Source organism: Haliaeetus leucocephalus, unplaced genomic scaffold (assembly GCF_000737465.1).
Source record: "Haliaeetus leucocephalus isolate CR32 unplaced genomic scaffold, Haliaeetus_leucocephalus-4.0 Scaffold339, whole genome shotgun sequence".
In the NCBI taxonomy this organism is placed as follows: Eukaryota; Metazoa; Chordata; class Aves; order Accipitriformes; family Accipitridae; genus Haliaeetus; species Haliaeetus leucocephalus.
This window is the reverse complement of record NW_010972775.1, coordinates 12566694-12592612: the sequence shown is the minus strand read 5'-3', so window position 1 is coordinate 12592612 and position 25919 is coordinate 12566694. Positions and strand designations below refer to the sequence as shown.

Here is a 25919-nt window from a genome sequence, read left to right as displayed (position 1 = left end):
CACTCCAGGAACCTCCTGGATTGCTTATGCACTGCTTATCCCTCCAACAGATATTGGGGTGGCTGAAGTCCCCCATGAGGATCAGGGCTTTTGGACATGAGGTTGCTCCTAGCTCCTATCTGTCTATAGAGGGCCTCATCCGCTCAGTCTTCCTGGTCAGGTGGCCTGTAGCAGACCTCACTACAATGTTACCTGTCCCTGCCCTCCCCTTTAATCCTGACCCATAGGCTTTTGGTCAGCTCCTCATCAATCCCCAGGTGGAGCTCCATGCACTCCAGCTGGTCATTGACATAGAGGATGACACGCCCTCCTCATCTCCCCTGCCTGTCCTTCCGAAATAGCCTGTATCCTTCCATTCTAATGCTCCAGTAGTAGGAGCCATCCCACCACATCTCTGTGATGCCAATGGATCATAGCCCTGCAGGTGTGTGCACATCTCTAACTCCTCCTGTTTATCCCCCATGCTACATGCGTTTGCATAGAGGCATTTAAGTTGGGCCCCCGATGAAGCTGACTTACTGACTTTTGGTTTTGACAAAAACAGTCATGGTAAGTATCCGCTCCTAGTTTGGAATACAGGGTACACTGCCAGCAGCTTGCATTTTTCTCCCAGTTAAGGAATTTTTGATGCTTTGTGTAATTTTTCTCAGTGTCTCCTTTATCCTTCATTTTAGCAGCTTTTCCAGTCTAAAAAAAACAAACCAAGAAAAGTAAAAATCAAAACTAGTATTTTGATGATGGGATATATAGCTTCAGATTTTGTTAGGGTAAGAAAGGGCTAACAAGGCTTTCTGACTTTGGGTCACTAGCTTACCTGCCATGCAGTTATAAATATCCCTTCAAAGAAAGATAACCAATAATATAAATTGGTTTTATTCTTCTGTCTTCCCATGAACCATTTTTGTCACTGGCGAATGACACAGGTGCTTCCAGAACTCATCTCTCCATGTTCCTAGTTGCTCATGGCATACTTTTCCTACCCCAGTGTCTCTCACAACTGGCAGATTTGATTGACACAGCTGCATCCTGGTTCCCCCTCTACACTGCTGCTCCCTTCCCACCACCTGCTGGGGCTCAGGGGATGTCCCTCCCCAGTCTCCACACGTGAGTGGAACAGGAGCTAGATTATATTACTTATTAAGTCTTACTTAGAACAAATACCGTATTTTCTACCATAGACTTAACAGGACATACTGACTGATACGCGTGTGGGATGGAGGAAGTCAGATGTTTCATGCAGACTTGGGGAAAGGCTGAGCTAAGGCCACGGCAGAGGCTGAGGAATGACCACAAACATCTGACTCGGAAGAAAAAAATATTCCAGCAAGTTTCTACAACAGATCTGCTCAGTTGCAGCAAGGGTGTGAGGGATGAGGAAGCTTCCTCCTGCCTCATGTCACCTTCCAAGGACAGCTTTTGTTCATAGTTAATTGCATTTTTGTGGAAACAAGATGAGAGAAGGCTACCACTGGTTGTAATGGTCATTACTCACATCTGAAAAGGGAAAGCCTGAAGTTTCAGTCTCAGAAAATAATCAGCTCACCATTTTTCTTGATTTCAAAGCTCTCTACAAGAAAGAGTTTTTCAGATACTGTTCAAAAAGCAATTTGTCTCCTAATCCTCCTCTTCCTGCTCTGCAACACCCCTCAGCACTTGTTGGGGCTTAGTTACCACTTCTACTACTACTTATATCACTATCTGTATCTCATACTTAGCACAAAACCAACAATATAGCAGCATGGCACAAACACGTAAAACCACTGCCTGGATTTTTTTTTTTTTTTTAAATTAGCTTCTGGTGTAGTGCAACAACAGATGCTAACATGTATTCACCCTTCTACATGGTTAAATTGTACTGAGATATATTTCATTATTACTAATGAAACAGTAATTAGCCCCATACCCCCGGCATATCCTGCCTTTCCTGCCCACTTCATCTGGAATCTCCATGTCAGGAACTTGTTCCTTGATTTTCTTGGCAAACTCCTGTTAGCGGACCAAATATTCTCATCATCCGCTCTAAAAAAGCAAAGGCACAAAAATAAATTACAACTGCCAAAGGCTTAGTAGCTACAGATTTTTCACAAGCTTTATGTTTACAGTTATGTGCTAGTGCATGCAACCACAGTATTTTCTAGAGTAATTTGGTACGCTTAAGTTCTGGCCCCACTGTAGCTGATACAAAGAAATTGTATCTTGATTTCCACTGCATTAATGACAAGCATGAACACAGCCAACTATTTATTTAGAGCAAGAGCACCAACTAAGGTATGTTGTAAAATATACTGAGAACTGTAGACAGAAAGAAGGAACCAAGTAATTTGTTTTTCTTATACAGGACAGGGAACAATGACACTGCAAAGTATTTAGCAGTTGGCAGCATTAACAAGGGCTGTTTAAACTTCTACTAATTCTTAAAAACGTTCTTACCAAAAGTAAGAGTTCTTGCCTTCCTACAGAGGGGAACACATTAAAGAAAAGAAGGAAGATAACTTGAAGTAATATATTGAAAAGCAAGTACTATGGTCATACACAGGCTGATGGCAGCATTAAAAAGCACCTTTTGAAACCATTACTGAGAAACAAGAAGTTAAATTCAACCTATAATAGCGGTCATGCAGGTAGAACAAAATTTGTATTGAAAACTATAAACCACTGAAATAATTTTAAAAAGACTATAAATCCATATAACTGAATTTTATTCCTAGTACTAAAATCAGCAATGCTAACATTCCTCATTCAAGAAGGCAAAAGCATATGCTTATTCTTGCTTTTTGTGGAATCTGAATCAAGACCTTAATTTACTATTTTGACATAGCATGATACACAAATCCATATCAGTACTATCTGCTGCAAGCTCAGGGGCTGAGAATTAACTCACCATTACTCTCACTACAAAATTGATTTCTTGCAAGAAAAAGTGTTAATCTGAAAAAGGAAGATTAAATCATCAGAAGTCTTTTCAGAAGCACTGTTATATTTAAAAAAAAACAACTTTTTTTTTTCCCAATTGATCTTTTAGGAACATTCAACATGAACTGTTACCGCCAAGTTTTCAGCTGTGGTCTTTCCCCCCCTCCAAATTCCTGCAGTGTTAAGTGTTGTGGCATTAAGTGAGATGCAACCACAAAGAACTAAAGTGTAGGAAATCACTGCCACAGGCTTAAAAACCAAATCCCTCCTTTTCCGAATCACATGGCTGCTGGGCAGCAGCTAAGAAACCAGCTCCGAAGAAGACTCACCTTTGCGTATTTTACCACAATGTATTTGAGATTGGTTTCCTCTGAAATGTTTCAGCACCTAAATACTGCAAGAAAGCAGTCAACAATGCTGAATTTGCTGGTTTAATTAAAAAACTAAATCAGCACACTCACATATTTGAGGTTTTTGCATAAAGAAATATTGATGCTGGAGGAAATTAAAGTGCATTTTAAAACATAAGTTACATAAGCAACCAACACTAGTCTACAAGTACATAAGATTCAGCTTAATATGTTATTCAATGGTTTTTCTTCTAATGAAAATATCCTGAGGATGGTGGTAGGGAATCAAAACTATCTGTCAAGGAAAATAATGTAGCTTACCTATTTCCCTATATGAGAAATATTCTTTAAATACCCTCTTAGTAGGAAAGTCACTGAAGTACTTCAGATTTTTAGTAAAAATAATTAGAGAAGGTTTGAATTATATTCCTGTATTTAAAAACTAGGTTCTAAAAAGATATGCTGATACTTGGGTTTTGGATAGTAAACAGAAGTTCCAATGCTGCTTCTACTTTCCCCCTCTTCAGTAACCTAAAGGAAATTTAAAAGCTAAAGGATCACAACTCTTCTCTATTCATAGAGCACTTCAAGAGTGATGAGGTTTCAGCAGAGGACTGACACTTGATTTTCTCAACCAAATTAAATTACACAGGCTAATCTTCATGTTTCTGCAGCCTGACATCAATAGGACATGGTATTATCCTAACACGGACAGGCTACTTCTTCAAACTAACTTTGGGTTTTTTCTATGCCACCACACTTTTCCAATGCCTTCCCTGAGGATACTTACATTTATGATTTTTTTTCTGCTAGTGTGAAGGAGAAGATAATTTGTGAAAGTTGTAATTTCACCTCCTCTCCCCAATTTAGACATGTGCTTCTCATAACTCTAGCTCTAAGTCTCACATGAACTAGTACCCATGCCAGGAAGATGCACAAACATACGTACAGTATTAACCACTCCAAGTCTTACGTATGTTCCCCAACTCTATTTGTCCTTTTTGGTCTTGGAAAGGCTTCAGGCCCTAGTCACTGCAACACTGAGCAGAGGGAACACTCCCCACTATCACACACACCCATCACACAAAAGTCACACCTGTGTGTTTTGTTAAGAAATGAGTCGCAGGCAAAACTACTGAAGACAGATACCATGGTTGTAAAAATTAACTATGCGTTAAGTATTTGTCAGGAAACAAAGTTTCCCAACTTTCACTTACAATTTTCCCCAAACGGTTTTCCTATTTCATACACTGAATTTGGTCACATTTTCGCAACACCTGAGGCTCCTCTAGAAATTCTTCTCAATTTGAAGAGCCAGACTCACTTACAGATTAACTGTTGCTGTTACTTGGCTAAGAATATAGCATTAAAAAGCTGTAAGTACATCTTGAATAACTGCCCATTACCTCACAGCAACAGAAGGGGATGCAGTCAGGCATCCAAGAAGCAGCTCCTAATTCAAAACAAACATTGTAAAGAGGTTTAAGATATTTTTGTCTCATTTACTCATTAACCCCATCACTTATGTTTGTCTACTATGAGAGTTTTCACTTTCCCCCCCCCTAGTTTCTGATGTTAGCCAAACTTGAGATACCTCAAAGGCGGACAACTGCTTTGATCCAGCATGGCAAATTCTACTTTTCCGCATAAAGAGTTACTAAATTCACCCAAATAACCTTTCAGACTAAAACAGACAGCAGAAGTCTGTAAACAAGAATAAATTTATTTTAGATTCTTTAAAGATTTAATGATATACAAAATGTATACAGTATTATATCCTTATAACATTTTACCTTTCCCCGTCAAACATAAAACACCATTTAAACAGCTATTGTGTTCGTGCCTTAGGTCTGTATCTATAAGATACACTACTGAATAAAAAATTTATAGAGCTATATACTGCCCTTTTAATTAAAAATTACAAATTAGTACCTATGTAACAAAAAAAAAATCGCAGCATGAAACTTCAGTTGGACAACAGTTTTTTCTTGCTGAATGCTCAACAATATTTGGGACAGTTAAATTACATTTTATTGGCATGAAGGTGCATTGCAATCTCCCGTACTTTACATAATGCTAATCCAAGCCTAGTCTCTCTTAAATAAGTACCACAAATAACATAACATTAAAGATGTTTTCTACACGATTTTAAATACATTTAAAAGTTATGTGTACATTCGGTTTTGATATACTGGTTTTACGAGATCTTTGGAAGGCATAACTTCTGAAGCAGTCACTACGTACGAGAAAAAGCACTTCCAACTTGTGTTCTTACAAGGCAACTTATTTGGACCAGTACATACTATTTCTTCTATTAAATACGATTATACCAGTCTATCATGGCTTTGTTACTATTTGACGGTGACTTGATAAAATTGAAATGTATAAAACAAGAAATTTCTTTATGCACAATTAGGGCTCTATTCGACAAAAAAAACCAACCAAACAAACAAAAAACCAACAACAACCAAACAAACAAAAAACCAACAACAACAAAAACCAAACAACCCAGCTTTACAGCCATGAAGCTGAATGTTGATTCGGGAGATTCTCTCTCTCTCTATTGGAACAGATCAAGTTCCTACCTTCAACCTCAGCCTACTGGCATTGTATACACACCTCCTTTGGCTCTGTCCTCTTCAAAAGGCCAGATTAAAAGACATCTGGTGAGAAAACATTAGTGGAACACTTCCAAAAACGCTCAAAGAATACTCTGGCATTACAGAGGTAGGTGCTTTCTCCTGTCTTTTACTGACTGACAATAAGACAGCTGCCAAACAGACAAACCCTTTACCTTAAAACATCAACTACCAAAATCCTTTTGGTTGAAGGCATATTGCACACCACAGGACTACAGAGAGAAAATCTTCCACTAAATCAAAACAAAATAAAAAATAAACCTTCTGCTAAAAAGCCCCTTTAAAAACATATCTTAAATACTTGTTGTTACTCCACCTTTAAAACGATCAGCTGCCAAGCTGTTGTCTGTAGATGGTTATCACAAGTTGTTAGGTCCTTAGCTTAAGGACCAGCCAAAATTCCACTTGTAAGACAGCAATCCTTGTTTTGACATATCTTTCTTTTAATTATAGTGAAGGAAAGATAAGTGACAACTTTGTGACATTCCATGAAGTTTGGATGAAGCCACTGATTTGGTCTCATCATTAGAGCATCAGACGAATAGAATTAGGTGAATCGGATTCTTTGGTGCAGCTTCCAGGCTGAATTGTCAGTTCAGGGGAATCATCCTGAGGAAATATGATCTTGTCAGGCGTGTAATCATTCCTCTTCAGATCTGTACAAAGAAAATGAAGTCATATTGATTACTATTTCTTGAGCTAGTAGAATCAATGGGGCATAAAAGTCTTTCAAAGAATTGGGTATGCATATATACTTAATAAAGAAGAATTCCTCAATATGCACTGTGTCAAAAAAGGATGTTTTTATCACACATGTAATCAGAAGCCTAAAGCTCTTCTTTAAAAAGTGATGGAAACCTCAGAATTATTTTATTTATAGATATTATAGCAAGTATCAAGTCGACTTTCCATGGAAATCAGATCCTTCCATGATCTATTTTGATGTTACCAGGATTTACAACTCAAATTTAAAATAAATAACCTCTCTTCATGTGAGAAACAACCTGGGAGAGAAGTGTGAAACAGGCAGGAACCATGCAAGTTCCTTATGTTGTTCTGCTGGAGTCTAAAAGCCTGATACAGAGAAACAATTTCAAGGTTTGAGATGAGTGTAGTGTAGTCCATACAGCAAAAATATCTGGAATTGAAAGTTTTTAGTAGAATGAATTCCTGCAGACCTAGACATGTTTTTAAAAACAAACAAACAAAACAACAAAAAATACACACCAAAAATAAAAAGAACACCCCACCTAACCCTCCCCCCAAAAAAACCAAAAACCCCCAAACACAAGCACCATTTTGTTTAAAAAGCCTGAATGTTTGCAATCATCTTAACCTGCTCTTCTGATTTTTTCTAGGAACCTTTAACATTTTTTTACTGTACCTTCTTAAGTCTCAATCAATCTAGTCTACCTTCCTCAAATACTGTGCATATGGATGTAGAGCACACAGACATTCTTAATTACTTCATCTGGGATTTTACCTTAAAATAGCATATCATTTTAAAAGTAAAATTACAAAACTGCTGTTTATTACTTATTCCACTTTCACAGCATGACATAACTATTTCATTACCTATCATACAACATTTCATGACATGCGTGTCTCAGAAGAACAAATACAGCAACTCTTACCAGGAAGTTTAAGTTTCCTGCAGCAGGAATTACAGTGATGCTTTGCTCTGAAGTTTTTTATTGCATCCTCTCCCAAATTGGCTGGACCGAACACCATATCATATGACCTTAGAAGTAAAGTGCACATAAACATGGGTTGCATGTGTTCTCTGGTGAGAATTTTATAATACTTTTGTTTAATTCCTTCTTTAACCTTACCTTTTTTCTCCAGCTTTTATCACAGAGGGATCTGTCAAATTTTCACCAACACCTTCAGACAGCACATGAAGAAAAAGTTAAATCTGATACATTACATAAATGCATTAATATTGAAAAGCCTTGGCATCCTTAGCTATTACTTCTCAGCTTCCCCAAGAATAAAAGCAGAAGAAAAAAAAAAACAAAAACAAAAAACCAAACCCAACCCAAATGATATGTGATAATCTACTTTTATAAAAATTGCTCCTAAACGAGCACTTTGTACTTCTCAGATTTCTTCCACCTATTTTTATATCTGCCTGCAATTCCTAACTTTAGTTTTCACCAATGAGAAAGATTTTTCCCATGTAGTTCTCGCAGCCAGAATATCTGACACACAATTCAGAATAAATACAGCTTACCATATTTGCACTACACAAATGTGCCAAAAAATAGAATTTTTTAATGGTGCGGATCGTTAGGAAAAGATGTATATGTTTATATTCCCTGGTTTGCTATAAAATTTAATGCCATATTAGAGCAATAAAGCTGGTGAAGGCTCTAGAGCACAAGTCTTATGAGGAGCAGCTGAGGGAACTGGGATTGTTTAGCCTGGAGAAAAGGAGGCTGAGGGGAGACCTTATTGCTCTCTACAACTACTTGAAAGGAAGTCATAGTGAGGTGGGTGTTGGTCTCTTCTCCCAAGTAACAAGCAATAGGACAAGAGGAAATGGCCTCAAGTTGCACCAGGGGAGGTTTAGATTGGATATTAGGAAAAATTTCTTCACCAGAAGGGTTGTCAGGAATAGGAACAGGCTGCCCAAGGGAAGTGGTTGAGTCACCATCCCTGGAGGTATTTAAAAGACCTGTAGATGTGGTGCTTAGGGACACGGTTTGGTGGTGGACTTAGCAGTGCTAGGTTAACGGTTGGACTTGATGATCTTAAAGATCCTTTCCAACCTAAATGATTCTATGATTAAATAAGACAACCATAGAGTCAGATTAACTAGACCAAGATGCACTAAGTAATGCTTGTTATTTATTACAGGTGTATGAATTCTTAATAAAACACTATCACAAGAGAAAAATCCACAAACATCCACCTTGGCCTGAATCCCAGTTTCAAAATAAGGACATTACCTTGCAGATCTAGTACCAACAATTCTCCTCTTGTATACTCATACGTCCAATGGCTGAAAGCTAGCATAACTTCCTCTAGCATATTAGTTGGAATTATTTCATCACCATTATTGTTATTATATTTTCTAAACTCTCCAGTCATGCACTCTTCAACTGCAAACCACTGGCCAGCAGAGTGGCAATATAACAGGAAAACTTCCAGGAACCTAGTAAAAAGCACACTTAATGAATACATTTCCAAAATAAATGGCAAATATATCATTACTACTAGATTTTTATTTGATTTACTAATAATTTAAATAATTTGAAACTATTATAAGTCATTGATATTATCACACTAGGCTAGAATCAGTGCAAAAAGTATCAACAGAAAACACTGCCAAGGATAATTCTGCTTGACACATACATAGTAATATTCTGAGACATATATCCACATACCAGTACCTTAATATATTTGATCTATCTGCTAACAACCCCATAAGGCATTTTTCTGTGTCAAAAGCATGCAACATAATGGAAGTTTAAATACACTCACCTTGGAGAGTATGGAATGGATTTGGGCTTCATTTGATTGAAAGCAAAGGTGAGCTTCTGTGCTGCCCTCTGCTGTTGGATTTCCTACAATTCAAAGCCCATTTCATTAGCTGCATGACAGGGAACATTAAGGAGCCAAAAAGGCAGCAATAACAGTGTCTATTCCCTGAAGACAGTGTAACAAATTACGTGCTTTTTAAATAATGTCTAAATTTTAAGAGTTTGAGCTCTTTGATTAAGTAAACCATACTGGAGCAGAGTTTTTAACCCTTTATCTCGTACAGAACCCCAGACTAACCCCCTCCCCCTTTTTAATAAGTATATACTTTGTTTTGGGGTGGGGGAGGGGGAGGGGTGGAAGTCCTGTTTAACATATGATGCCTGTCTATGTTTAATACTTGACAAGGGTAAAACTTACTCTCAAGCACAAGTGTAACACAGTGTCTTCCTTATAAATGCTTGACCAAGTATTCACAACTTCAGGAAGAAAAGACTTGATGATATAAAGATGTCCTGATTTCAGGATATCATATTCTGACCATGTGCATACTACTTTAAGAGCTCGACGTAAACCTCCTCCCATCTCCTCTTTACTTAAAAATTCAATTTTAGCACAGAGTCCTAGTTGCGACCACGAAGACATGCTGTTGTTCAAGATGCTGGGAGAACTTTCTTCAAGGCGATATACAGTGACTGGTTCACCTACATTACAACATAAAAAGCAATTACTGCATTTCATTTTCCAAGTTTAAAATTAAAAGCACTGAAAACCTACAATGTCTTAGATTTCAACATGCTGCAATATTAAGTTGTTACTAACATCTCGAATTAACAAGTGGGAAGTGTCCCACTAACAGTGGCAAGACCCCTCTCCAACTTCTTTCATACAGCAGCATAGTATTATAGTAGTTTTGTCCTCCTAATTAGAACTATTAATGACACTGTTCAGACAGTATTAAGAACACTGAATAAATGTTTACACCTTATATGAGTCAAGACAACTTAAAAACTGTTAGTACAATACTATCATCACTGTTATCACCATTTCTGAGAACTACAATTAAATCTAGATTTCATAACCAAGTGAGCTGCCCTAGAAAAGGTGTCATACTCATTTATCTCTTTGAGTGTTGCAAGACAGACACTGGACGTCTTTTACTTCACTAAGACTTTAGTTTCACGCTTGCTGTGAGCAAGTGTGAAATTTGACCTGATCATTCTATATTAAAAGGAATCTGTACATGGTTTACTTTTGCTTTCTTCCCCAAAAGACCATAGTGAACCAGCAACAAGAAGTACAATTCTTACCTCTTGGAGGCACAGGAGTGAATGGAATGCTCTGTGATAATCTCATCAAGTTATTTCTTTCTACAGCTAGAGAAAAATTACAGTATTTGTTAAAGTTTAAGGATCTAATAAGTGTCATTAAAAACATGAACACTAGTTCGTAAGAGGGACTGACCTGAGTAATAGTAATTGATATCCATTATAGGCTTGAAAGGAGAAGCAATGCCTGAAAGAGATATTTTTTTAAAAAGAGAGAGAGAGAGAGACTGCTTGATACCTGTATTGTATATTAAAATTACCACATGCAAAGAACACTTGCCAAGTAACTAGAGTTTGAAAAAGATTTGCTGTGCAGAAAATTAAGTATTATGCTTAGCTCTTCAGTACCTCAGGGGAAAAAAAATTATGGTACTCAATGGTAGGCTATTTAAAACAAAACAAAACAAACCCCCCCACTATTATGTGTCCATTAACTTCCAAATTATCACTAGTTAAATACTTTCTCATGCAAGACTCATATAGTTGCCTGTAAGAAAAGCTCCCAGCTTGTTTATAGCAGAAACAAACTTACCATTTAATGCATCTTCTTCAGATGGCCTGTGAAATGCCACAAAGTCAACAGTCATTGCTTCTTAAAAAACTTACTTCGGATTCACTGATTTTGACACATCATCCTAGGTCACCTTGTTAACCTCACAGTACTGCTTTTATCCTATTTTTCAAGGGCAGTACAGGTTTCTTAATTACAAAACAGTAATGGAAGGCCGTTAAGTAATCTCATGTTTTTAGAGCTACACTTTAAATACCACCAAGTCACGCACATTATGTAAAGTTTGCATCACAAGAGCTCATTCCCACAGAGGTGCTTTAATTAAAACTTGTTCACAACAGCTTACCTTTCTGTTATCAGATTAATAAGGTAACGGCTTTAACAGTTAACTCAGGGGATAATTGTTAACAAGAACAATGTCTGCACAATTTCAGAGAAGGTTTACAGTTTGAAAGGTTGGGTAAAGACCTTTACCAGGAAGCTAACTCCTTAATAAGTGTCAACACAGTCATTTTCATTTAAGGGCATGTTTTGCCCTCTGACGTGTGACCCCATTAATCTAAATAGAACCTATCAAAGCATTCCAGTGAACACATTCAGTTATTTATTAGAAAAAAACCTTAAACCTTGTTTTTTCATTAAATGCAACTGAATACCAATATAGCCAAAGACAAGAACTAAAAAGAAAAATAAATCAAAATACAGAGTAATAAAATTGCTCCGTTAGTAGAAACCTTACTTACATTTGACTGCTGTTTGAAGGTCTACCTTGTAACCAATCCTTTAAAACAAAGGAGAGGAAAAACAAAGAAGGTTTCAGTTTTGTAAGGAAAACACAGTATATTTAATTGGAGTTGGGGTGGTAATGTCTTTTAAGACCTTGCAGTACAGCCTGTTTATCAGAAATACTTCACCAGGCTTGTTCTGAACTGCAGTTGAATGGAAAGAGTCAAATACAATTGAGGAATGGTAACTACAATTAAAAGAATAGATAAGGCTATATATTCACTACTGGTTTATGGATTATATAAATAATTCTTTTCTTAAACAAAAAGTTGTGGTTTCTTCCATAAACAGGAAGCAACATATGTTTTCATAGTGAGAATATATGCACAATAAGTAGTACAGATTATGCACAACTTCTTCCCTCAGACAAAACAGGTCCCCTTCTGTTGCCTCCTTGAACAAATGAGTCCGCAAATCAGTATTATTCTTTACACAATTTGTTTCTTCTCCTTTATTTGTTCAGTTTCTAGTTCTGCTCAACAACAACAAAAAAGGTGGATACAAACCGTCAGTAAGGCTGCTTTAGAGTCTACTTGCTGAGTGTCTTCAGTCGATGCTCTTCTACTCTTGCTGTATACTACAAGCGAAAGAGATTCATAACTGGACAAAGAACAGCACGTGTCATTGTTACTTACCTATTTCCTAATAGAGTGAGCAACTAGACAGCTTAATGTGGGTCTCATTAAAAAAGCCTGATCCACAACTATCTGATCTTTACAAGTTTCCAGCACAGTCCTGACTAGATCACTTAACTTTTTATGACTCTAGCTATGGCAAATACAGGGTAACAGAATTAAGCTGGCATGACTAGAAGAACCACAATGAGACACAGGAGCAGATTCAAGTAGCACCAACCATGAAAATACTTCAGGATGCTTTACCTTTCTGTGTTTCCTTTGTATCTTCTTAGAATACGCATTATCAACACAATGTAGAGATAAAATTAGGTCACCTGAAAAGACAACACACTTACATTGTTCTGAATGGACTGCCAGAGGGTCAGTAAACCCACCGCAAGAACTAGATTGTCTTAGACCACAGTCACTTTGAAGACCCTACAAAAAACAAAACAAAACAAACCCCAACATGTACCATTAGTCATCATCATTATTTTCAACTACTACTCTTTTGGCACACAATCTGCCCAATTTTCTTTTCTAGGACTATCTAGGAGATATATATATTTATTTAAAAAAACCCAAACAACCAAAAACAAAAAAACAAAAACCTTCCGGGTGTACTCAAATACTTTGCTGCACAAAAATGTAAAAGTTGAGCGCATAATTCAGTTAAAATGCTCTTCAAAGTAACCATCAGCTCTAACAATTTCAGGTGCACATTAAGACTACTGACCCATACTGAAAAAGTTCTTTTAAGAAGAACTTTACAATAGGGTACAACTACAGAAATGTGTATTACACTGGATCTCTACAAGCACCAAGTTCAGCTATTCTGTCACGTGCCTTTGTTAGCTATCAATTCTCATTTAAGAACGTGGCTCTGGCAGAAACTGAAGTTCAGTTTGAACCCACTGAAAATAGGAACAAAATCTAGAAACGTCTTGCCACATAAGAACCTGGTTTATGAATGAAATTTCCTCATGGAAGTATTCCTTAATAATAATTAGTTTCTGAATATCTACTGAGGTGGTCAGCAAAAAAGGAGAAAGGCAGTTTCATCACAAATGAGAACTACATGTAGACTGGCATAGGGCTGGAACATTCCTCACAACCAGCCTGTTAATTCCAATGGTTATCTGAATAAGAAGTAAAAATTCAAGATTTTGAAGAATAAAAAATTAGAACTTGCAATGCTATGCCCTGCTTTTGATTCCAAGATTTATCACAGTTAGGAAATTGTTACCACCCTTTTTCAAACTTGTTGTGGTTTAACCCCAGCCAGCAACTAAGCACCACGCAGCCACTGACTCACTCCCCCCAGTTCCTATACTGGATGTGACGTCCCATGGTATGGAATACCCCGCTGGCCACTTTGGGTCAGGTGCCCCGGCTGTGTCCTGTGCCAACTTCTTGTGCCCCTCCAGCTTTCTCGCTGGCTGGGCGTGAGAAGCTGAAAAATCCTTGACTTTAGACTAAACACTACTTAGCAACAACTGAAAACATCAGTGTTATCAACATTCTTGCATACTGAACTCAAAACATAGCACTGTACCAGCTACTAGGAAGACAATCAACTCTGTCCCAGCTGAAACCAGGACAAACCTTCCCTCTTAAGGAATACACACACACACACACCCCTAAACGCATACACACAGGCATGTGTGTATGTATGTGTGTCCAAAATGTGTGCGTGTCTATAAACACACACGTGTGTGTGTGTGTATATGTGTATGTATATATATATATGTACACACACATACATACACGAGAAAGACTATTTCTTTACATCCCTAAACACAGATACTTCACTGGAATGTAACACAGAGAATGCACCTGCTGAAAGTGTCTTCTGAAGACCCATTTTGAGGTCTATATGCATTTCAGTGTTCAGCATACATCTTCAGCATCTTACAATCAATGACTGTAGCACCTACCTGAAAGGTAAGAATCAAAGCAGTCCCACCCGTTAAGATGGGACAACTCTATTACCAACCATCTAAGAACAGCAGTACTGTCTGGAAATGCTACTGGAGTTTGCATCCCAATAGTACCAAACACTGGAATTATTTAGACCTACATCAAGGACACATCCAGCTGTATTTGTACAAAGATTCAACGGTACACCTTTTTTTAAATTATGACCAGGGTTTACTTACAGATAATGATATACGAAACCAGAGTTCCTGTCTTTGCTGTAAAGAATGCATTCGGTATCTGGTGAAAATAATGTCTCTAATACGTGGAAACTTTCTTTACTTACTTGAAGTCTGGTTATCTCTATACCCTCCAATATAGCTTTTTTGAAGTCTTCCTGTTGCTCCTATTAAAAAAAAAAAATCCAAAGCAAATTGTAAACATTACTACCAAGAAACTGATGCCAAAAATACACACACAAAAAAAGCTTTTTGGTCACACATTATACTTATCAGAAGGTCCAGAAGGAACAACTCAGCAGAAGAACACTGATATTGCAAATGGCCATAATGCAATTCTCAAGTCAGATTCTCCCCTGAATGAGGGGTAACTGCAAATGGTAACTTGTATTTACTAACTTATCTTAACAGCTACAGTGACAAAACTAGCTTTTTTATACATACCATAGCACTTGGAGGACAGGTTTGTTATGATTAATCACTTTCCATTTAGTTATTTTTAATATTCTTTAAGAAAATGGAAATTACACATGATTTTAGTTTATGCCTTTAGTTTAGGCCTTTTCTTAGAAGCATAATGAACAACTTTTGTCATGTTTTAAAATCATATACACTATTATCCTGCTCTATAAAATATCATGTAAATCACTGAATTCTTCCTAAATGCTGATCTTGAAATTTATGAATGTCAAACATTTCATTAAACACTAATTATGGGATACATAATTTTATCTTAACTCACCATTGTAGTTATCTCAGCTTTCATAATCTCAGATCTTGTTTAGTATTTCATCAGTATCGTCTTATGAAGCAACAGTATTCGATGTGTAGTTAAGGTTGCATGAGTTTTCACCAGATTTTTTTTTTTTTTTAATCATAAAGCAGATACACATTCCTTCCAGGCTGCATTTTGCAAGTTCTTTGATTATATTTGCTCTTAGACTTTTTCAAAACATATTGTGAAGTTGCAGTTAAAAAAAAAAAAAATTATCCTCATTAACATGTTTGACAGAAAGTCTTCATGCTTACCTCAATATCAGCACTTCTTTCTTTAATTTTGCTTGCTGCTTCTTTAAACCGCTGTAACTCCATGCTGTCCCTGTGACCTTTGACACAGTGAATTCAAAAAGAGTATTCAAAATCAAAGGCAACGTCCAATGTTCTGACCATGCCAATAGTTTGCATCACCACAGCAAAGGGTTACAAATCATCTAAGTTCTGTGTGCCTGTCTGCACTAAAGAAGACTTTCCAAACACACTAAAGTAAAAATCAGTGTAACAAAATATTAATGTAAAACTATTGCTTTTCCTGCATTAAGACGTGGATTACCACAATTCAAAAAGTAAAACTAACATTTTAAAATTTTACTCAGGCATATGCTCCTCACATGAAAGGAACAGGGCAGTCTGAATTACAGTATTTTTATGTACGTCTGACAAATGAAGGAAAAGCAGACAGTTTTCTTGAGGCAGCTTTTACAACATACCCTTCATCCTCCCAGTTGCAAGAAATACTTTTCAGAATTTTACCAAGCAGGTGGCTTTATAATGAATGCAAATCTACTTGGTTTCACAATGGAAAGCTGCACTGTATGACAAGTTTTATAAAACATGAACAGTAAGAATGAAGAGTATGTTCTAAATGCTAGAGATGTGAGAGGACCATATGCTAAAAATTTGGCTCCAGTAAAATAAGTATAGTTAGTATTCAAAGTTATTAGTGGTGAAGTACATTTAAAGATTAGATAAGAGTTATACAATCACTGTCCGTTATTTCTGTTTAGTCTTGCTTTCTGAATTTAAAAAGTTGTTTGTTTTTTTTTTAAACCATGAGGAAATTATTAACAAATAGCTATGGAGTGCACAGACGTGTAGATACTCTTCCTACACATACACAAATCTAAAAATGCTAGTGTATGTAGGTAACTTCTTAGAACTCCAAGTTTCACATCTGTAGAATAAACTCTTGTCTAAAGATTTAAATTTTTACATCCTTAACAAACCTTTGGAAGAAAACACCAAGACATCCCTGAACAACTGGGGCAAGACACCACTTCTGCAGGCAACCTGACTATTCCAGATTGTGATCTTCTGCTATACACTAAACGTACTTAAAGCATTATCTACTTTACAGAAATCAGTTAGTAAACCCACACCTGTATTTTGCAATGAATCTGCCACTGTTTTACCGGACAAATACGTAGGTAAGTCTAACCAGAAACGTGCACCTTTTTACTGTTAAGCAAAACTTGAGGGGAGGCATAATGCTGTATTTAAAAAAAGGACTTTGGAAGCTTCCAGAATGACTGCCAAAAGATACATTAGCCTAGGCAACAGTGGAAGATCCCAGTTATAACAGTGTTTAGAAACATAGTACAGGAGGATCCCTCAGCTTGACACAGATACCACAGATATTTGTCCAGGATTCCATCAGCCTAAGAAGTCTTCTGTAATTACGTCAAGAAATAGACAATATTTTTGATTTATGCAATGAGAAGGTAGGATCTTTATAATGAGTCACAAAACGTTTGTCTACAATGCCCGTACCAAATTGTAGAGCTGCTAATTGCACAAAACTGCTATACTCAACAACTGGCTAATGTTTTTCAGAAAAATATTGTCTATGTGACAGAATTATAAAGAAATGATAATTTAAGTAAAAAAAATTCAAGCAACATAGGGAAATTAGAGATGTTAAAAGCAAAAAAAAGCAGAGCAAAATGGTAGAATAAAGTCACCTGCAACCGGAATACACCCAAAATACTATACAATTCTTGATAAGTCAAACCTTGTGGCTTAGATTTGGTCCACAGTTTATGAAGTAGTCCCATAAGGATGTTAGAATATAAATCTTGGTTTTGTAGTTCCATTGCATGGACATGCTGACTTTTGCAAAGTTCATCTTTAATATTCAATTTTCCATGTGAGCCGCCACAGTTGACTGTTGACGTCAAGTCGCCAGTTGAAAAAGAGAACTTCGTTTGGCGGTTGTTCTTCGATAAGTTGACAGAGGACTGGTGATCACATTTGTCAACTCTGCAGCTGTAGTTATCATTAGTGTCACTCTCATCATGAATAAAACCACAATTAACGTATCCTCCATTTTCAACACAAGGTTGGGCGAAAGCAAGGCAAGCAGAGCCAGAAGCAAGAGGATAAGAGCAGCTAATAATGACTTCAGGACATTCAGAATCTACTTTGTTATACTTACCCACAAATGCACCAAATTCTACATTATTATCTCCTTCTGTAGTCTTAGAGAAAACAGTCTCTTCATGCTTTCCTGAAGAATCCAGCTGACTTTTGCAACTGGGCCGAGATGGAGTGCTAACAAAAAATTTAGCTGTTGGGGATGTTACATGTGGCATGCTGTTGGATGAATTGCCTAATTTTTTACTTTTACTAATGGATTTTGAGATCTCTGCAGCCTGTATTCGTTGGCGAAGTTCTGGAGGGGAAACAGCATTTGAAAGTAAGGCACTGCCTGAGGAACCTGCCTCTTGAAAGTTTATTTCTTCTCTTCGGGGAACTGGAGCTAACTCCTGACCAATTGTCTTATGCTGGGCTTCTTTTTCATCACGTATAGAAATGTTACAGAGTAAAGCGTTATTACTTTCAAGGCCTCCTTGCGGAAAAGAACCAAAGACATTTCCAATGCTGTGCTTTTTCCACACAGAAGATCTTAGAGAGCCATCCTCAATGAGGTTTTGTGCCAAATGTTTTGAAATGCTCAATTCCCGTGTGATTTCATTATGAACCTTGCTAGCTTCTGAAGCTTTCTGTGCAGTCAGAGTTTTCAGAGTATCCACAGTTAGAGCGGAGAGATCCTGTAGGTGGCCAATCTGTGAATCTAAAGACTGTAACGACCGTTTTATGTAGTTGACACGATCACCAACTTCCTTTATCTGAATGCACATTTGTTCCACCCTAAGAAAAATCAAATTATGAAGTAGCTATGAAAGGTATTTTTCTCAATATGCAGAAGAAACACCTTTGCAACCCTTTCTGCCCATTTAATAAGGAAAACACCTCTGAAATTTCAAGATGATATACACTATAGTATTGGACTGTTTTGTAATACAACATTTGTACATACTTCAGAATCACAAAAATAACATACACATCAATAGAGGGCCTATAGCACTTTTTCAAATGTATCAGTTTATTAAAACATCATGAGAAACTAAATAATATGATTGCCTCAGCTTACTGAGTGCTGCTACACATCAGGAAGCATCAATCACATTATAAGTTTCTGCACAGCAATGGAAAGACATCATCTAAAGCTTGCATAAATACTTATGTTCTTGAGCTGCATTTTACCCCCCCTTACAGCACATTTTAAAAACCTGCAAAAGTTCTAAGCTTCTCTATTCAGAAATTTTATTTGTAAATATTCTACCGTTCAAATGTGACTCGAATCCTCTCCTCGCTTCCAGAATGAAATTTATCATCCTTTTCATTGAAATACATCTCAACACACAGCTCTTCAAAATCATGAAGTTTCTTTTGATCTTCTTCTGTCAGGAAGAGTTCTAAAGAGAGATTAAACAGTTAAGAAGATGTGTATGTAGTGAAGTAGCACAGGTGCTGGAAACCAATAGCTACAACTTCACAAAGCATGTCAAAAATAAAAACCAAAACAAAACCAACAAAAAACCACAGTGCCACCTAAGACCCTTCCTTTCTCCTTGCTAGAAAAAAGTTCAAGGCCAAAGATTTCCGCTAAAATAAAAATCAAAATAGTAATTTTGAGAGGAGCTGTGCGCACGATAGTATAATTCCTTACGCTCCTACCCTCCAATCTTTTTCTCTGAGACAGAAGCTAGATTCCTTAAGCTGAATTTTATCATCTGTGGAACTTCCCCCCCCCAACTTTTTAAATTTTGAAAGGGTTTCCAATAAGAACAGAAGTTTTCCAGAAAGAAAAAAAAATTCTTCCCCTATTAACACTAACTGGAAATCTAATCTCGGGGGGGTTTGTTTGTTTGGTTTTGTCTTAAGTTGGTTTGACTGGAGATTTCTAGGGGCTGTGCATTATACCCTTCATAAAAACACCGGGACTTTGAACAGAATTAGAGTCTTAATCAATACTAAAACCATGGAAAATTAGAACCTACTTCGGCTTTCTTGAGAATATATATTATAACCAAGAACATAGCACTTTTCTGACAGTTTGCTTTAATCATATCAAAAAAGTTATTGCATTTTTTTTATAATAACTGTTCATACTTGGCCCATCTGAAGTCTTGTCTGTCTTTCTTCTTTTACATATACAACAGAACAGGGAAGCCATGTGGCTAAGAATAATAAGTGGTGGAGGCAGAACAGGTTTTTCATGGTAGGCCATAATGAAATGATAGCGTTGATACTTCCACACAATGTTTGAAATTGCCTTGACTTGTAAATACACGTTGCTGAAAGGGAACAGAAAAGTATTAACACATCAAGGTGGTTTTTGGGGTGGTGGGGGTTTGGTGTTTGGGTTTTTTTGGTTTGTTTTGTTTTAACACTTTGATAACAATCTTGAATTCTGAAGGTAGTTAAGTAAGAGACAAAAAGCACATGCTTGTATTTTACTGCAAATTATTTTAGTGGAAGTTGGAAACACATTCAAGAAAACACCATGATCCAAAGCAAGAGGGTTAAAAAATTCTCCCATCTGGTAACATCTCAGTACCTTTCCTCAGAAATAATTACACTGCAATCAATTTCAAGTTTGCCAAACAAAATAAAATAATCATTATTTCTAACTAAACCAAGATTTTTATATCACACCACGTTAATTCTGCAGTCTGCCGTTCTTCAGTGTTAGTGAGCGGCTTATTCCCATAAATCAAACACTTGCAGAGAACTGTAAAAGACAATTTACTCTACTACAATTCAACTCAACCAACTAGAGAACGTTAAATGAATTTAGGAACAACAGTCAACATACAGATGATGAAACAACTTTGTTTTCTGACAAAGAGACATTACAAAATGCTTTCGAATTCTTTTAAACTTCTGATTCCCCTGGCCTCATAGATGTGACACATACCAGTCACATCACACACTTCCCTACTTAATCACAGGCTTGCAGTGAGGAGGGGATGAAGACCAGCCTTAGAACCTGAAAATGCTTCCAGCAAATGGGATTGCTTTGAACTGACATCAGCTCTTTTTCTCTTGTCATCTTATTGCAGTGAAATAGAAACTTATCAAAGGATTAGCAAAAATTACCAATTACCCATATACTTACTTGAAAAATGCAATAAGGAGATTAACCATAATTATGTACTGTACAAAGAGGTAGACAGCTTGAAGAAATGGGGTCAGCCATGTTCCTGGGCCACAGAGATGAGCAACTTTTTCATCAGAATTATTTGCACACACTGTGTTGGGAAAAAAAGATACACAGAAAATACATACAACTTTTAGAACTCCCAGCAGGTATAGATAGGGGAAAAAAAAGATCACTTACAAAGATTGCAATAACCAACTATCATGCACTGGTTCTGCAATTCAAAATGTCTCCATGCATTTAGGAATACGGTAGAAAAATACAGCAGACAAAGTTTCTGGTTAATACTGTGGTATAATCATATTATCAGATTTTAAAAAGCGTAATACACCACCACAGCCAAAATTTTGGCATCATATAGCTGTGGGGGAAAATTCCAAAATCTTGCTACGGATAGCCTTGTGAGAAATTGTGATTGAGTTTTCATTCTAAGCCATTCAAGCTTTATAAAGGGTAATGAAAAAGTCAAGTTAAGAAGTTGTACAGCTGCAACCCATTAAGAGGAGATAATCCAACGAATGGAATCAACGTCAACAAAACTGGGCATTTAATTTCATGAAATTAGAATTTCTTAAGATCTTGAGAAAATCTTATCAGAGTAAGTTTTCTCCTTCCTTGCTTCAAAATTGCAGTGCCTTACCATCAATTTCATAGGCATACACTTCACCAAAAATCATCCAGTATGGATGAAACACAATATCTCTAGCAAGAGTCCAAGATGGTGCCTCATCAGGATACAATATTGCCTTCCTGGGAACACCAAAACTAAGTAGTACAAGTGCCATAATCACCACAATGTAAAACATGTTGGCCACCTATTAACACAGAAAAGTCAGTTAACCCACAAGGTCATAATTATGATTTCACAACTTTAAACACTTTTACAGTGACAGAGTAAGCTTGATGAATTCTATGTATTTTATAAGGGAAGGAGTCTAGGACACTTGTTATTTAACAACATTTTCCGACTGAAATACAAACCCTGTAAGAAAATTTGGTTTTTTCCTGCCCTTTCTTACAGTGTATTTAGTATCCTTGGCCAAGGGCAACTGAGAGTATTTCCTTTGTAACTCAAATATTTATTATGTGGATGAGTAGCAGCTAATAAAGAGAAACATTCCTTCCTAAATGCACTCAATAGCTGCACAAAACACAGAGGTTAGTTTTCCAAGGGCTGAAACGCAGAACCTAAGCCTCTTGCAAGAAGTCAAAGTGAGAAACAAGCAACTTGATGCGCTCATTTTTAAGGAATGACAGGGTTCAACTTTGTAGGAACCATTTTATAGGAGGAAGAAAAACAAACACCCCTTCTGCCCTCATATATACAGTTCTCAAGCCTTAACATCTTTTTTAACATTCAGAATAGCTCACTGACAGTAAACAACTTGAATATTTTTTGTGTGAGAGAAGACAAGAATGGAGCCACAATCTATTCCCCAGTTTTCCACAGCACAAAATACGAAGGTGCTTTAGGACACAAAACAAGTTAAAGTCTTGCACTAGAGAGCGCAAAGGCAAGAAAACCAAGCCTATAAATACATCTCAGACCCAAAAGGGAAGCAATGCTAGATGAATCAAGAAAAAAGCATCATCATATTCATTCAAGTCTCTGATGTCTAAGAACAAAACAGACCAGAGAAGGAAGATATGCCAGCTTTTTACACACATGTGACAGAGAAAGCTCCATAATAAAGGAAGCCGCCTAATCAGTGCTTGTTTTGAAACACATTAAGTTATATTTCAGCTAACTAATTCTGCACACTGAGTTGTTGACGTATTACATCAGGATAAGCAATCTTTTTTAAAATAAAACTTCTAGAAAAGTTGTAAATGGATGCAGCAAGAAAAATGTACTTCAGTTGGGGAAAAAAAACAGTAACAAAAGTAGTACTTACCATTTTCCCAATCATCATAACATAAGGGCCAGCCTGTTGATTTACAGCTAGAAAATCCAGTAATCGCACATACCAAAAAATTATATTGAGACAGTATGTTATTCTTCCAGCAACAAACACATAATTTTCTCTGTAAGTGTTTTCACCAAAATTCCCCTTTGCTCCAAATCTTAATGCAAACCCAATGAAGAAAGTGACAATGGCAACTGTGTCACTGATATTGAAGTAATCACTGAACCACACTTTAATCTTCTGATTAATCTTCCCAGCCTCTGACATAAAAATCTGCAATAAAAATAAAAGTCACGTCTGCTCATATTTATTACACATGGACCAACAGTGAAATACATCAATCACTAACGTTTTTATACTTCCAAAAATAAAATATCTATTCAAATGGATAACTGTTTGACACCGAGGAATCAAAACCAGTGTTTAACTGTGTCAGCTTCACAACAAGGACCAGGAGGATGTATGTTTCCTTCTGTCTGAACAATTCATGAAGGAATTTTGGGTTTGGGCTTTTTTTGGTGTTGGTTTTTTCTTTGGCAGTTACTGTTACAAAAACGACCCCTACTTTCTGCCCCTTCACTTGGACCTGAGGTACCAGGTTAATGAACTAACTTTCTCTCTCTCATTTAAAAATTCTTATAGAACTTCTCAAAAGTCTCTTGCTGACCAGCAAAATCGTAGTTGTGATAGCTATCCTGTCTTGATAAAGCTTTTTTTGTTTTGTCATCTCAGTCATAGCATAGTGGTAGAGTTTGACTGACACTAATAAGTAAATACACATTTCGCCCCTCAGAAAAGTAAGGTTGCTTATTTCATTACAACTTGTAGACAGTGATTAGTTACGGATATTTAAAAAAAAAAAAAAAAATCAACTCTTGGGGCAGGAATTTTCACAACAACAAAACAAAAAAAATCAGACCAAGATGTCATTACCAGTTCCTTGAAATTTAGGAGGAAAAACCCCACCTCCTTTTAATAGACCTTCATCTCCTCCCCATTGGAAACAGAAGAAAACCAAGCTAAGTCCAAGCAGTAGGCCAGGAAACACTGGTACTGAAACTAGCAGCTTATACCAGAGTTTAAGATAAAGGTATTATGTACTCTGATGCTTGAAGTTTCTTATGTTCTCTTGTTTATAAACACAGTTTAAAGCATACTGTTTTAATTGACAAAGAAAACTAAAATCCCAGATTGTTATAGGCATACCTCACGAATTTTCTCAATTGCCGATGTGAAAATGTAAGCAATAACAATCCACTCTTGAACCGACGGCAATTCTTCCATTTTTACAAGAACCACAAATGTGTAGAGCATGAGGAATCCTAAGTATGCCAACTAAAAAAAGCAGTGAAAATTATACATATAATTACTGAAGGGTTCTTTATAGATGTGCATGGAAACTTTTGATGTGGTATACAATAAAAGCTTCAAGTAGAATTACAGTACTATACTTACCCCTTTAAGCAGACAAGTTATTATTTATGAGGGTATACATTTTCTTCTTAGAAGAGGAAAAATAGCTTTAATAAGCTATTTATTGTTAGCAAAAAGCTTTGTTCTTATTACAGCTATTTTTCCTTTAATACAAATTTTAGAGTTTCTATTACAGTAATTTAAACAAAGCTGTGCATGAAAACTATAGCCTAATAAATGATTATAGAATTCCTGGTAGCAACTGATAAAATTAATTACTTGGGCCAGAATAAAAATGTTCATGCTAAATACCCTCTAAGCTTAAAAGAAAAGAAAAAAAAAAAAACAAAAACAAACCAACAGCAACAAACCAAACCAAACCAACCAAACAAAAAAAGTATTTCTCAAAGCCAACATCATGAACTTGAGAAAAACCCAAACCATGTAGTACTGCATGTGCATATGCAGTTTTTCAAAATCTCATTTCTAGCTTAGCAAGGTAAGGGGGTTTTGTTTGTTTTTTAAAAAGTGCTTAAACTTTGATTCAGGTCACAGAGCTACATGTTGGGAAAAGAACCCAAAAATCCACATTAGATTTCCAAACAAAACACACAATTCAGAAGAAAACTCACCGTATTAAACCAAAACTTCACAATTGGTGCATGATAAAATGCATAAAATTTCTGTGTAATTGGAAGTCTTTTAGGTTTTGCTGGAGTCTCCATATCATGCTTTTCTAAAGTACTGTCCAAGATCCTTACTTCTTTAAACACCTCCTAAAATGAAAGGACTGTTAACTTCACATAGAGAATACATGCTTTTGGACACCCATTTTAACTCCTGCTTTGATTTAAAAATGTAATTATTTATTTTAAGTTAGAAATATTGTTTTTATTATCTCCCCCTGCCCCACATTACCATAGGTATTTCATCTGCTACATTCTGGAAGTTGTTTTCACTGTCATCCATTGCCATTTGATGTGCATCTTGAGATTGAGGAATATGTGACATTTCAGCCTTGGTCTTATATTCCAACAGCAGTATAGCAGGAGGGAGTAAAATACTCAGTATCACCTGCAAAAGATGAAGACTAAGTGCAAATAGTTCACAGCTACGTTACAGTATCAGAATACACCAACACACAGAATATCCTCTGAAAATATATTATCCAGATTTCACTTGCTTGTTATTGAGGAAAAAATGTAGAAAATAATTAGTTGTTATTACTTATATACACACTTAACAGGCTAAAATCACATATACAGAGTGTTCCTTGACTTGAAGATATAGGAAAGGGGAAGAATTCATGAATTCCAAAACTAAAAGCCACTAGAAAGAATATACTCCAAGCCTGAAGATCCTGAGATGTTCTGTTTACACTCTGTTCTTTAATCCACTCCCAGAAACTCTGAAACTGTCTACTGTCAAGGTGTATTTTAAAAGCATATAAAAGTAGAGGGTTTGGGGGTGGAGTGGTGGTGGTTTTTTTGTTTTGGGGTTTTTTTTTCAACTTACGGTAGAAAAATGAGCTAA

At 36.5% G+C, this 25919-nt stretch overlaps 1 protein-coding gene across 1 annotated transcript in view; it reads right to left on the bottom strand.

Annotated features, from left to right (window-relative positions):
- Positions 1-5874: 5874 nt before the first annotated feature.
- The window catches only part of TRPM7 (transient receptor potential cation channel, subfamily M, member 7), a 60771-nt gene continuing 40726 nt past the window's right edge, over positions 5875-25919 (bottom strand). The window contains exons 18-40 of the mRNA XM_010571910.1: positions 25305-25460; positions 25019-25162; positions 24180-24308; positions 22962-23246; positions 21707-21881; positions 21025-21157; positions 20016-20200; positions 19186-19318; positions 17995-18710; positions 15813-15889; positions 14891-14950; positions 12984-13065; positions 12517-12587; positions 11968-12005; positions 11246-11271; positions 10850-10900; positions 10696-10761; positions 9806-10089; positions 9389-9471; positions 8854-9059; positions 7735-7786; positions 7537-7643; positions 5875-6558 (exon numbers count right to left, since the gene is read on the bottom strand). Coding sequence (XP_010570212.1) covers positions 6428-6558; positions 7537-7643; positions 7735-7786; positions 8854-9059; positions 9389-9471; positions 9806-10089; positions 10696-10761; positions 10850-10900; positions 11246-11271; positions 11968-12005; positions 12517-12587; positions 12984-13065; positions 14891-14950; positions 15813-15889; positions 17995-18710; positions 19186-19318; positions 20016-20200; positions 21025-21157; positions 21707-21881; positions 22962-23246; positions 24180-24308; positions 25019-25162; positions 25305-25460 — 3390 coding nt within the window. The 3' untranslated portion in view covers positions 5875-6427. The remainder of the gene's footprint in view (positions 6559-7536; positions 7644-7734; positions 7787-8853; positions 9060-9388; positions 9472-9805; positions 10090-10695; positions 10762-10849; positions 10901-11245; positions 11272-11967; positions 12006-12516; positions 12588-12983; positions 13066-14890; positions 14951-15812; positions 15890-17994; positions 18711-19185; positions 19319-20015; positions 20201-21024; positions 21158-21706; positions 21882-22961; positions 23247-24179; positions 24309-25018; positions 25163-25304; positions 25461-25919) is intronic.